Here is a 12,399-nt window from a genome sequence, read left to right as displayed (position 1 = left end):
CATGAGAGACACTAGTAATCTTCTCAGGGGTAATAGAAGACAGTGCTCCTGAAGACCAAGGGTCTGGGAATTGCTATCACGGAAGGTCGAGATTTGTCCTCTTAGAGTCAGGTGATCCCAAGCTGACCCTGGCTCCATGCTTAAATTATATGACCATAGGGAAGGCCAGAATATTTCTGGGTCTCCATTTCTTCATTTAAGAAATGAGATGGGTTGGGGTATGGCTGGCTTAACTCGCTTCTGTTGTTCATTTTCAGATCTTACCTATTTAAAATGTGTAAAGCACACCTCAAATATTGAAGTACAATAACAATAAATTGCATCTTATGATCTTGGTTTTTCTTTTGGCTCATTATCTCTTAAATATACTCCCTCAAGTATGAAAAAATAATAATCTAGCTCTATTTTTAGGTATGCTACTTTCTTAGACTACTGGGAGATTATATTCTGAAAAAGTCTTCAATTGTATAACTTGTGTTCCTGCTTAAATTCTCTATATTGGCCTCCATTTGTAATTTATATTTTATTATGAAAAATTTAAAACATGTGCAAAAGAATTATATGGGTCCCACAGACCCATCATCCAGCTTAAACAATTATCCGTATTGGTGAATCTGATTTCATCCTCTCCTCCCCCGGCTCCATACATTTTTGGCAGGAGGGAGGGAGTGCTTGAGCATTTTTAAGCAGATATAAGAGTTAATATCATTTTATTCTTAAATACTTTTAGTTTCTGTATAAAACCAAGAAGACCCCCTTTTTGCCAAATATAAAACTACAGTGCCATTATAGCATCCACTAAACTTAACAGTGAAGTAGGGTTTTAATGAATTTTTAGTGAATTCAGAGTGGAAAGATTAAGAGGGATGAAAGAGCTCTGGCCTGAGTTTATCTGCTTTCCTCCAGAGAAAGTGGTAGATTCGTTGAGAAGGGTCTTGGCATTTAAGCTCTCACTTTCCCCAGTCCTTACAAGACTTTCAGAGGGTGCTTGGGTGGCTCAGTAGGTTGAAACTCCCACTCTTAGTTTGGCTCAGGTCAGGAGTCTGCTTGAGATTCTTTCCCTGCCTCTCCTTTCCCCTCTACTCCTCCCCCTGCTTGTGGGAATGTGTGCACTTGCATGCTCTCCCTTTCTTGAATGAATGAATAAATAAATAAATAAATAAAATCTTTAAAAAAAGACTTTCAGAAAACAAATACAGGAAAAGCCTTTCTAGACTAAGGGCTATAACTAGTATTTGCTATCTACTGTGTACATCCCCATATACATCATCTCCTTTAACCATCACACTAAAGCTAAGAAGTGGAAACCAAAGTCCTGGGAGGAGCTTGCAAAATATAACCTTCTGACTGCAATGTTGCAATATCATACCATTACCCTGACTCTAGGCTGAATCAATGGGAGATTCCTATTTAGCATTAATGTACAAGACTATTTGACTGGTGCCTTAATCTTACCTGATGTTTAACTGCTATAGAAACAATAACCAGTTCATTTTTTGAGATTCTCTGGGAAATAGTTAAATGAGAATAATAATATCTCAGGCAGCGAGAGTGTGAAAACGTCTTCCTCTTTCCAGTCCAGGTTAAGGATTTCCATTCAGTTTTCTCCTCTCTTTAATCCCCTTCCCCCAAATGGGTAGAATGCAAATTGTAGGGCTTACAGATCACTCTTAGCGTTAGAGGACATTTGTAGGTTTGTACTTGAAAGGTTCAAAGTTTTGCCTTGGAAACCTGTAACTTTTTATTTAGTATGGAGTATCTTTCATCAGCAAAATGAGAAGTCCCTCCCTAAACATGCTTGGCAGTGGGAAGGCCCCTTCAAGTATTCTGGAAGGGAAAAAATAAGGTAGCTAAGGAGGGAGGCAAAAAGGAAGGAATGAGGGAGGTAAGGGGACAAAAAGCAAAGAACTTTCATAAATCTCTAATGGATTTTATGACCCAGCTTGAGATGAACTCTGGTGACTTCTGTTGTTTGTGTTTAAGATGTCCTGCAGACCTAAAGGAGTAGATAGATCCTTGAGTTCCTGCCTTGGTAATGAGATTATCCCAGCAGCTATATTGTGAAGCTACTCAAGCTTAAGCTTCAGGGCCCCTTCCTTGCATTGACCCTCCTAAAGTCTTGTAAGAGGCTCTAGAATGCTCCTGTGCTCATGGGTATAAGTTTCAAACCACACATAACCCAGATCCATTTCTTGCATCTCAGGAATAGAGTTCTCATGAGAATTATGTACCTATAACCGTATCTAGATAAGTCCCAGATTTCCTCAGTAGTGAAGCTTCCCTTCCCCTTCTTCCCCCCCCCTTCTTCTTAAATTCTCTTTGTGATTTTCACAGATTTAACCTAATTTGTATTTCATTTGTGCAGATGAAATTATGCAGCAGGAAATCAGGCCCTCAGTGGCAGTGGATATAATTGAACAACTTCACAGACAGTTTGCCATTCTCTCAGGTAAGGAGCAAATTCATTTGTATTTCAGATTTTGTTAGGGGGGGTCTTGTTGGGTGGGCTCAGGTTCTTGAACCTTGATGAATGGTATACTCAAGTCTTAGTCATCCCTTCAGTTTCTCCCAGAGCTGCAGTGAACAGCTGGAGGAGGGTCAGATCTCATAGATGTCATTCCTGTTGCTATTGGGTGCAATTTGATCTTCCTTAAAGGAGTACATTTCTTTTAGGTTGTAAAGAACAGAACTAAAGAAATTTTGAGGAAGGAAAAAGTAATCAGTACTGATATCAGCTGCCACCATGATTTTCTTCCTACATTCTTATTGGATGTTTTTCCAAGATCCAACCTTAAGAGGGTTTGGTTTTAAGGGTTCATGAGCATTGGTGAGGTTATTTGTTCTCTGAGAGATTTGTCTTTTATTCTTAGCTCTTATGGACCTAAGTTTAATGCATTGATTTCCATTGAGCATTTGAGAATAAAGAGAGGCTAATGTTCACAGAAGGCTAGACATTTTCTGAGGCTAGGCACAACTCTGAAAAGTTGTCATTATCAGAGTACCCTTCTTTCTTATTCACTTAGCCAATGGTGACGTGACTTTGATTACTGAAACTGGAGATACATGCCATACCCTAAATTACGGTTAGACCCGTCTTAGAGGCATGGTGTGAGATTAGTTGTCCTTAGCACACATCACAGGGGAATAAGGTGGCAAGTCACTCTCTTCATCTTTTACATCTGAAAAAAGCAACAAAACTACCTTAGTTCCATCACAGAGAGAATATGAAGCTGGTATGAATTTAACCCTACAACATAGGATATATTAAAAAAGTCACATTTCTTTCCTTTCTGTAAATCATATTTAATCTACTCTCAAGTCCTTATCCTACTGAGTTTAAGGGAAATGCAGTCTCTGTTATTGGGATACCTCTCCCCATCCCAGAGTTGTGTCCTAAGTGGGGAATCTTACACAATCCAGACATTCTGGGGAATTCTCTGGTATTTTCTCCACATTGGTCACTGCTCATATAGTCACAGAAGGCTCTAAAGTAGAGTCCTCATTTTTCTTATTTCTACCTGTATTGCTTAGATCAGAAACTATAATATAATAGGAGCTCAGTTCAAAATTATCTGAGTACTCATGGTCTGTCCTGTGAGGACTGCTCCTCACATCCCCCACCTAGGCACCACAGTCTTGGCCCTGGTGGGAGAACCTAACCAGCCTTCTGAGATACAGTCTTGTAGCTTCTCATTGGGAAGCTGGGATTCTGCAAAAGGAAAGGTATCATGGGGTCTGCCCTTTTGATTTCTGGCAACTGTTGCTGGGGCCTTCTACCACAGAAGGCTGCAAGGCTCATGTGCATCAGGGTCTGGAATAGATGATGGGGTGAAGTGGAGTGGATTTCTGTGCCCTTACACCAAAACTCCACTGCCCCAGCAATCCCAGGATTCTAGGATGTATAATGGCTCATCTGGGGGAAGGAGTCCAGTGACTGATTAGTTTGTGCATTTAGTGATCCAAAGTTACCTTTTTTGAATATTACTGAGGTGCTTCTCTTTATTCTTATTTCTCAAAAGCGAGACAGGAAAAACATAAATACATGGGTACCAGACAGTCTTAGATATGGAAGTACGTTCTGCTCTTGGCCAGCTGTATCTCCTTGAGCAACATAGTTCTCTAAGCCTCACTTTTTTCATTTGGGTAATGAATGGTTGGGATCATCATAATTTTGAGGATCAAAGACATAGTATATGAAAAATACTTAGCATTGCAACTACCACTAAGTAACTTTTTTCCCTGAAATATTTTAATCCCATAAAATGTTTATTTTAGGACTCTATTACAAAAAATAGTTTTCAATATGATACAGTTTGTATAAGGAACCAAAGCCATGCTCACAGTTGAAATGGTGTATAATGCCACAACTGAGTCAGTAATAGGGATCATTGTCACCCTTTAATGGAGAACACAGAACTGTAGAAACCCACACTGGACCAAAGAGGACACCTCTGTTTTAGGAAGGTCCCTTTGACCATGGCAAAGACAATCCTTTCATTTTTGAGCTTCTTTTGTCATCTAGTTGCCTCAAGTTTGCCCTTCTTAAGAGAGAGAAGCATGGATTAGCTGTGGTAGCATTTGCAACACTGCAAGTCTGGAAGCATATGGGTAGCCTTGGGGTTCTCTGAGTTAGCACTTTCTTGGAATTACTGGGCCTGCTTTTCATCTTTACCTGAAGTGGTAGCAAATGTCAGTAATGAGGCTGTTTTGGGTAACCTGTGTTGCTGTGGTTGTGAAACAGAAAGCTCTGTGCTTAGGTCTTTTTCCATCACTGTGGAAACCCAGCTATGGGGTCTGTTCTGGAAACAGAACAGAAAACAGGAGTTTTCTGTTTCCTGATTCAAGCAGGCAAGGTGATGAAAATCCAGCTGCAGATTTTTCTGCAGATTCCACCGAGCTTCTGGAAAGAACCAGAGGCCCCATCAACCAAGAATGCTGGGAAGGACAGGATGGAGGCTTTATCTCACAGAGGCCCCAGTTGCCTGGCCTGCTGTGTTCTGCGTGTGCTCCCGTGGCTGGTGGGAGAGCAGGGACTCATTGCATGATGGCTGACCCAGATCTGTGGCCAGAGGGTTTGAGGCCTCTGGATGGTGAAGTCTGTGAGCAGGGGCCACCAGCAGGAACTGGATAGTGACCAGGGCTAGGCCTTTGGTGGTTCTGACCTTGAAAGACAACTGACATGTTCCCAGTGAACTCAGGATATTTCTAAATTTAGGGCTTAGCCAGGAAATAAGAGAATATAAGCAGGTTAGTGTGGAGGAAACACACTAAGCTTTGGACTCAGGCGATTCTGGGTTCACATTACAACACATTTAGTAAGTCATTGTAACTTCAGGTCTCTCATTGGTAAAGTGGATTGTTTTAAGGAATGTGCCTCACATAGAATCTGGCTATAAGAGAACTTAGCCCATGGACTTGTTTGTTTTCTAAGCCACATAAGAAGAGATCCAAAAGTAGAAATTCCTTGTATTGGATCAGAGGCTCAATGACATTAAGGGTGCTCCTTTGTGATTCTTTGGATGTTTATCTTGTTTTTAAAGCCTTAATGTCAGTATGACTGCTGTAGTTCCAGATATCAAGTCTGTGTCCAAAGCAGGAAGAAGGAAAAGGAGCAATGCTGGCTTCTTCTATTCTTTTTTGCCAGGAGAGCAAAAACTTTCCCAGAAGCTCTTGGTAGGCTTCTGCTTATGTCTCATTGTGGGACTGTGTCATGTAGCCATTTCTACCAGCAACAGAGTCAGAAAAGGCAAACATTTATCTTTTAAATGGCTTCAGTAGAAGGTGATCTGGGGAGAGGGGGTTGGTTATATATTAGCCATTTATCAGTGTCTATCATAATACCTGTCCTCTAATTAAAAGAATAATCAGGGATCCCTGGGTGGCGCAGCGGTTTGGCGCCTGCCTTTGGCCCAGGGCGCGATCCTGGAGACCCGGGATCGAATCCCAAGTCGGGCTTCTCCTGCTTCTCCCTCTGCCTGTGTCTCTGCCTCTCTCTCTCTCTCTCTGTGACTATCATAAATAAATAAAAAAAAATAAATGAATAATCATTTCCTTTTTCTTTTAATGGTTATTTCTGCCCTTGGAATCTTTGTCTGAAGTTTCCTCTCTCTCTAATGTAACACCTTTAAGAATTAATTAATAATGAAGGCATAAAATACTCCTAGGCTTGTGGAGTCCACTGCATTTCCCCCCATTAAGTGGGAAATTCTCGGTGCAACAATGAAGAATGTTAAATTAAGGAACTAACCAGAGTCAAAATTTCTTTCTGAATCAGAGATAGAGTTAGTAACTTGGCATCCAGGAGATGGAAACCAATGCAAGAAGGTGTAAAGAACAGTACTATTTAATAGAAATATACTGTGATCCACATATGTACTTTTAAATTTTGTTGTAACTATATTAAAAAAACAAAGAGGAACACATGAAATTAATTTTAATAGCATTTTTATTTAACCGAATATATCCAAAATACCCCAACATGTCATCAATATTCAAAATTATTGTTGAGATACTTCACAATTTTTCATACTAAGTCTTGGAAATCTACTTTATATTTCACACTTTTTTAAAATAAAGATTTTATTTATTTATTCGTGAGAGGCACAGAGAGAGAGGCAGAAACATAGACAGAGGGAGAAGCAGGCTCCCCACAAGGAGCCCGATGTGGGATTCTATCCTGAACCCGGGGACCATGCTCTGAGCCAAAGGAAGACGTTCAACTGCTGAGCCACCCAGGCGTCGCTGTATTTCACACTTATAGCACATCTCAGTTTGGACTGGTTATATTGCAAGTGCTCAACAGCCACATATGTCTAGTGGCTATTGTATTGAACAGTGTAGACTATGGAAATGGTTCTTAATAATATTGGACTGAAATCCTTTTTATGACAACCAATTTGTATTGCCCCCTCACTATCCTAAATTGAAATTTATGGATACTGTAATCTATATTAGTTAGGGTGGACTCAATAGCTATACCAAATAGACTCCAAAGTGTATAGTATAGTTCAAACAGATACAACAGAAAATTTAGTTGGAGCAGCCCAGCATGTACGTTCATTAGCAGATGACTTTTCTCCATCTCCCTCACACATGAAGATTCCTTTCACTTTATGGCTCATATTACTATTATCCACTTTGTGGCTGTCTTATTACCTGTATCCAGAAAGCAAACAGGAAAAGAGAGCATACTTCTTTTTAAAAGCCTCAGCTCAGCAATACACACTACATACCATTGACTTGAACCTGCATCAGTTATATGGATACACTTAATAGCATGGGAAGCTAGCAAATGTAGTTTATTTGTGTGCTCACAGAGGGTGAATAGGTAACTGCTACTTACGCATATATTGAAAAAAAAAAAAACCGAAAAGGAGAATAGTAAAGGAGAAATAAAAGGAAAGTAAGAATAGCAAAATAATATATATTTCAATATATATTGAAAGTACAAACTTCTAGTTACAAGATAAATAAGTTTTGGGGATGTAATGTATGGCATGGTAACTATCATTAATAGTACCATATTGTGTGTTTGAAAATTGCTAAGAGATTAGATCTGAAGACTTTGTAAGGTGATTTGTGAGGTGATGGATGTTAACTAAACTTACTGTGGTGATTATTTTACAATATATGCATATATTGTATCATTACATATATACCTTAAACTAACACCATGTTATAAGTCAATTATATCTCAATAAAATGGAAACATATTTAAAACCCCTTTATTCTTATATATAAAGCAGAATTTATAGGATCTAATCACTACAAATGGATTTTTCATTTCCGTTGAGTTTCTATTAAGATATTCAGAAATTACACAGGATGTGGGAAAATTCTTTATTATGTAGGGTAGATTATTTGGTATTATTTGGATGTAGGATAGATTATTTAGAAATCCCTGAGATTTCTAAAGTGCCTCCCAGGAAGTGGTATTGCCATTTTCCCAGCTAAATTCCATTTTTTTGGGGGGGGTGGGGGGGGGTGAAGGGGTTGGGGAGAGAAAAGGAAAATGGATTTTGGAAGGCAAATAGCAGTTACCTGCTTCACTCTCTTTCATTGTTGGTCTTCACAATCTTCTTGTAGGATTTTCTAGCATTATAAATTCTTTTCATAGGACAGAAGTTTGTGCCAGCCAACACCCAGAACCTCATGGGAATAGTCTTATGTATCCTAAGAACTTACTGCTGTTTTCTGCAGTAAATCTAGTCCTCTTCCATTTAACGAACAGGTAAAAAGTGATACCAGGAGTACTGAAATTTATTTTATTAAGTCACCATTTAACTTCCAAGTAGTTTGGTTTTCTTGATTTTCCTTGAATAGGACTTCTCTGGTACACTGTCATCCTTCTGCATTTCCATGTTTTCTCACAAGGTGGCACCGAATGCCTTGCTGTGGGTTGTCAATGCGGTTATGGAGGCTTTGCTTTGTTTCCTTGGAGCTTCTGTCCCTTACGTTTAATGTTCAACAGCAGGTCGTTTCCCCAGTTAACCTTGGGTCTCTCTGGTGTTCAGTATTGGTATTAACCAAGACATAAGAACACTCCACCTATATTTATCTACTTAGTAATGAAGAGCTTTAATTTATAATTGACAATAAAAGTCAGAATCATTAAATAGTATAATCATATCTTAATGAATATTCTAGGGTGTTTTGAGTCCTTGAAATGGTTTCGCCATTTTCTTGGTGAATATTGGTTATGCAATTAGTACAGTTATAATGCATCTAAATTTAGCCTGACTAGAAATGTAAATTCCCTTAACTTTGTGTTTATCTAAGCCTTCCTATGACTGTAAAACTGCAAAGAGGAAGTATATGAGGTGAAAGCTGATAGTATCCTGATTAAAGTTGTTTTCAATCAGCATCATGAGGCAGCCTCTGATGATGCCAAGCATCTAATTTGCTTTAAACTTTGCTTTACAATTTAAAATAAACATGTAGAATTAATAAAGAGACACTTCTTGGAGAAGAATGACTAGTCATCCAGACAAGTATCACACAGTGTCATTCCATAGTGATTGGTCTCTGGGAGCCTAACCATGCATTAACAATACCTAGAGGAGACTGGTGTAGAAAACCCCCAGGCTCTCTTACTCTGCAGGATACAAGTACTTACGTTTGCTTGATAGCACATCTTGGCTCTGGAAATGATTTACATGGACAGTCAGAGTATAAGCAGAAGATGCTTATCAGGTGTGGACTCAGAGCAGCAGAGTAGATTGGATGATCTTAAATGGTGGTGTCGTCAGAGAGACTGGTGACATGGCCTAGGTTCTTGAGATGGTGGGCCAGGCCTCTCTCTCCTTAGGATAGGGTTGACAGCTTCTCTGTGTCTACCTTTTCTGTAGTTTCTTCATTGATCCCACACCCTCATTAATCACACAATTCTCATTAAACCACACCCTGCCCTACCTCTTTCATGGATGTGAAATACATACAGTCATTTGTAGCTGGCTTCACTTGGGAGCCTTTATTTTTCTTTCTTTTCTTTTTTAAGATTTTATTTACTTATTCATGAGAGACACACAGAAAGAGAAGCAGAGACAAAGGCAGAGAGAGAAGCAGGCTCCACGCGAGGAGCCCGACATGGGACTCGATCCTGGGTCTCCAGGATCACGCCCTGAGCTGAAGGCGGCGCTAAACCGCTGAGCCACCCAGAGATCCCTGCCTTTATTTTTCTTAAAGTAGTTTTCTTCCATGGGCATAAACCTGGAAGGTGCTCCCAGCAATTCAGCTCTTACACTATTGGCTAGGGCATACGTTTCCCAACTTTCTCAGTCTTTGATGCCTTAGTTTTTCAGTCTCAGAAGTCTCAGTCTATCTTAATATTTCCATAACTATTCTTGGCCAAAAGCAATTCCTAACAGTTAAAACAATTTGGTAAGTCTGAACATCCTAACAACTTAGCCGTTTGAAAAACAACAGCAACAACAACAACAATACATAGATGAAAGAAAAAGTAATGTTTAATTTCATTCTTAGGTAACTATAATAATCTCAACCTTGGAATGAGACTGGATGTCACCACCCTCATTTCCTGTTCTACATTAGTTTTCATACTACACTTGCTTTTTATCTCAGTAGCCACCAAAAACCAACTTCACAAAGATGCAAAAGAGTATAGTATAGTGCAATTTAATTGTGAACTACCTCAAGCTAGTAGCATGCATGGTGTCCTATAAGATTCCAATTATTGCTATTTTCCTCAAAAATTTAGAAAATATTTATGGTGCTTTTGTGAGTTCACCGTGGTTCCCTGGGTACCTGGAACACAGTTTAGGAACCATAGGGTTAGAACTCAGTCATATAGCTGCATCTAGCTGCAAGGAGATGAGGAAATAGAATCTTTTTAGTTTTATCTAGTGGCCTTTGCTGTGATGGATTAAATATTTAAATATTAATTTTACATTTCTATTTTCATAGTGTTGTCTTATATCCCTGTTGGTAAGTTATTGAAGGGCAGAAGATTATTTCCTTGTAATAATTATAACCATAATAATAGTCTCTATTGAGCACTTAATATGTAATAAGCACTCTACTAAGGTACTTTTCATATACGTTCTCACTTAATCCTCACAATACCTTTTGAGGTAAGTACAAGTATTATTCCTATTATATATATATATATATATATATATATATATGTGGAAACTTCTATTGAGATTAAGTATCTTGTATCAAATCACATAGAAATCAAGTGGGAAAGCAGGATTTGAACTAGGCTGTCTGATTTTAGAATGAACTCTCTTAACCGTCATGCTCTTTTACCTTTGATATTTACTGACTACAAAAATGAAGAATAATATTACATATTTGTGTTGGTATTATTTACTCTTCTACCAAATGCTAAAATAGTTAAATGAATACTAACCTTTTATACAATAACTATCTTCAAAGGATGTAGGAATTGAATTCTCACGACATCACTTGAGCAAGCATGAAGGAGAAGAGACTTGTTCAAAATAGTTTGGTGTCAAACTTCTCACATTCTAGTCTGAAATAATACAGACAGATAAGGGGGAGGACAATATGTATCTCCTTTACCTGCAGGATGCAACAGGAGAACATTTTGTTAATACCTTGACCACTCATTTTTGTTGCAGGAGGTCGAGGGAAAGATGGTGCACCCATCATCACTTTCCCAGAGTTTGTGGGGTTCAAACACATCCCAGAGGAAGACTTTCTGAATGTCATGACCTACCTGACTAGCATCCCCAGGTGAGCTGAACACAGCGGTTTGCTGCCTTCCTAGTCACTGGATTTATTCTGAATTTCCATGTGGCAGGGCTGAGTTGAGATGTAATCTTCCCTGAGCACAGCTGACACCAGTAGGTAGCTTGGTCAATTTCTCATAACTGTCCATCACAGACAAGGGTTGGAGGAAGAGTCTAGAAAATAATGGTGAATGAGTGTTTTGACTCTGGTGTGCACATAGGAGGCACTTAGTAAACATTGTTGAGTGAATGAAACATTGATTGAAGAGCCAATGCCAACCTGTCCCTTCAGATTCATTGCTCTGGATTAAGGTGATTCTGGCTTCCTGGAGCCTGTCATCTGGGACACATAGCCATTTGCTCAAGGAGGTCAAGCCATTTTAGGAGTTAATTTAGTTTATCTTATCCAAATAAGGAATTTGGGGGCAGATTTTATACCTGTCCTATGCAGATGGAGAAATTAAGGCAGAGAGTGAGGAAGCAAAGGCCAGGAGTAAAAACTGTGCTGATAGCTGAGACCCTGACTATGATGTTTTTGGATCTGCTGTGTCCACAGTCGCTAACCCAGGCCTCATACCTTTATTCGGTTGAGTCAGTAAATACCCAGGCCTCCAGGGAGTGTGTGTGTGTGTGTGTGTGTGTGTGTGTGAGATAGAGTTCATATTGGTGACAGCCATTTCACAGACAAAGATTGAGCTGGAAGTGGGGTCCAGACCTATGTCTTAGTGTGGTGACCACTCTCCAGCCCGGGAAACCCTGTCCTCCATGGGGTTATAGTGCTTATGAGATCATCTCTCACCTAACTGCAGTGAGGTTAGGCCATGTGTGTGCTGTTTAGCTTATCTTCCGTGTGCCTCATGGGATTTTGAGGTCAACACCATCTTTGTGATTGAAAGCTACCCGGTGTTTCATCTCACCTGTGGGAGATGAGGCAGTTGCATTGTTTGCTTTAACCAAACCCGCTCTAAAAGAATTTTTTTGTTTTTTTGTTTTTGCTTGTTATCATTCTTGTTTCTTCAGAGAAAGCAAGGGATTTTTTTTAATGTACTTCTTCAGAGTTTAGTGCTTAAATTTTATTTCACCAGTTCCTTTCCTTCCTTCCTTTGATCTCTGAATATGGTGTATATTACTCAGACATGTGAGGATTTGAGGTTTTATTGGCTTAAAGGAAGGATGCTGTATGACT

General features: G+C 39.3%; 1 protein-coding gene across 1 annotated transcript in view; it reads left to right on the top strand.

The window, feature by feature from the left end:
- Positions 1-12,399, top strand: part of MCF2L2 (MCF.2 cell line derived transforming sequence-like 2) — a 236,259-nt gene that overhangs the window by 29,623 nt on the left and 194,237 nt on the right. The window contains exons 2-3 of the mRNA XM_077879818.1: positions 2,366-2,449; positions 11,103-11,217. Of these exons, the coding sequence (XP_077735944.1) occupies positions 2,366-2,449; positions 11,103-11,217 (199 nt within the window). The remainder of the gene's footprint in view (positions 1-2,365; positions 2,450-11,102; positions 11,218-12,399) is intronic.

This window comes from Canis aureus, chromosome 31, assembly GCF_053574225.1.
Source record: "Canis aureus isolate CA01 chromosome 31, VMU_Caureus_v.1.0, whole genome shotgun sequence".
NCBI lineage: Eukaryota > Metazoa > Chordata > Mammalia > Carnivora > Canidae > Canis > Canis aureus.
Note: the sequence above shows the minus strand (reverse complement) of the source record. Positions and strands in the feature narration are given on the sequence as shown.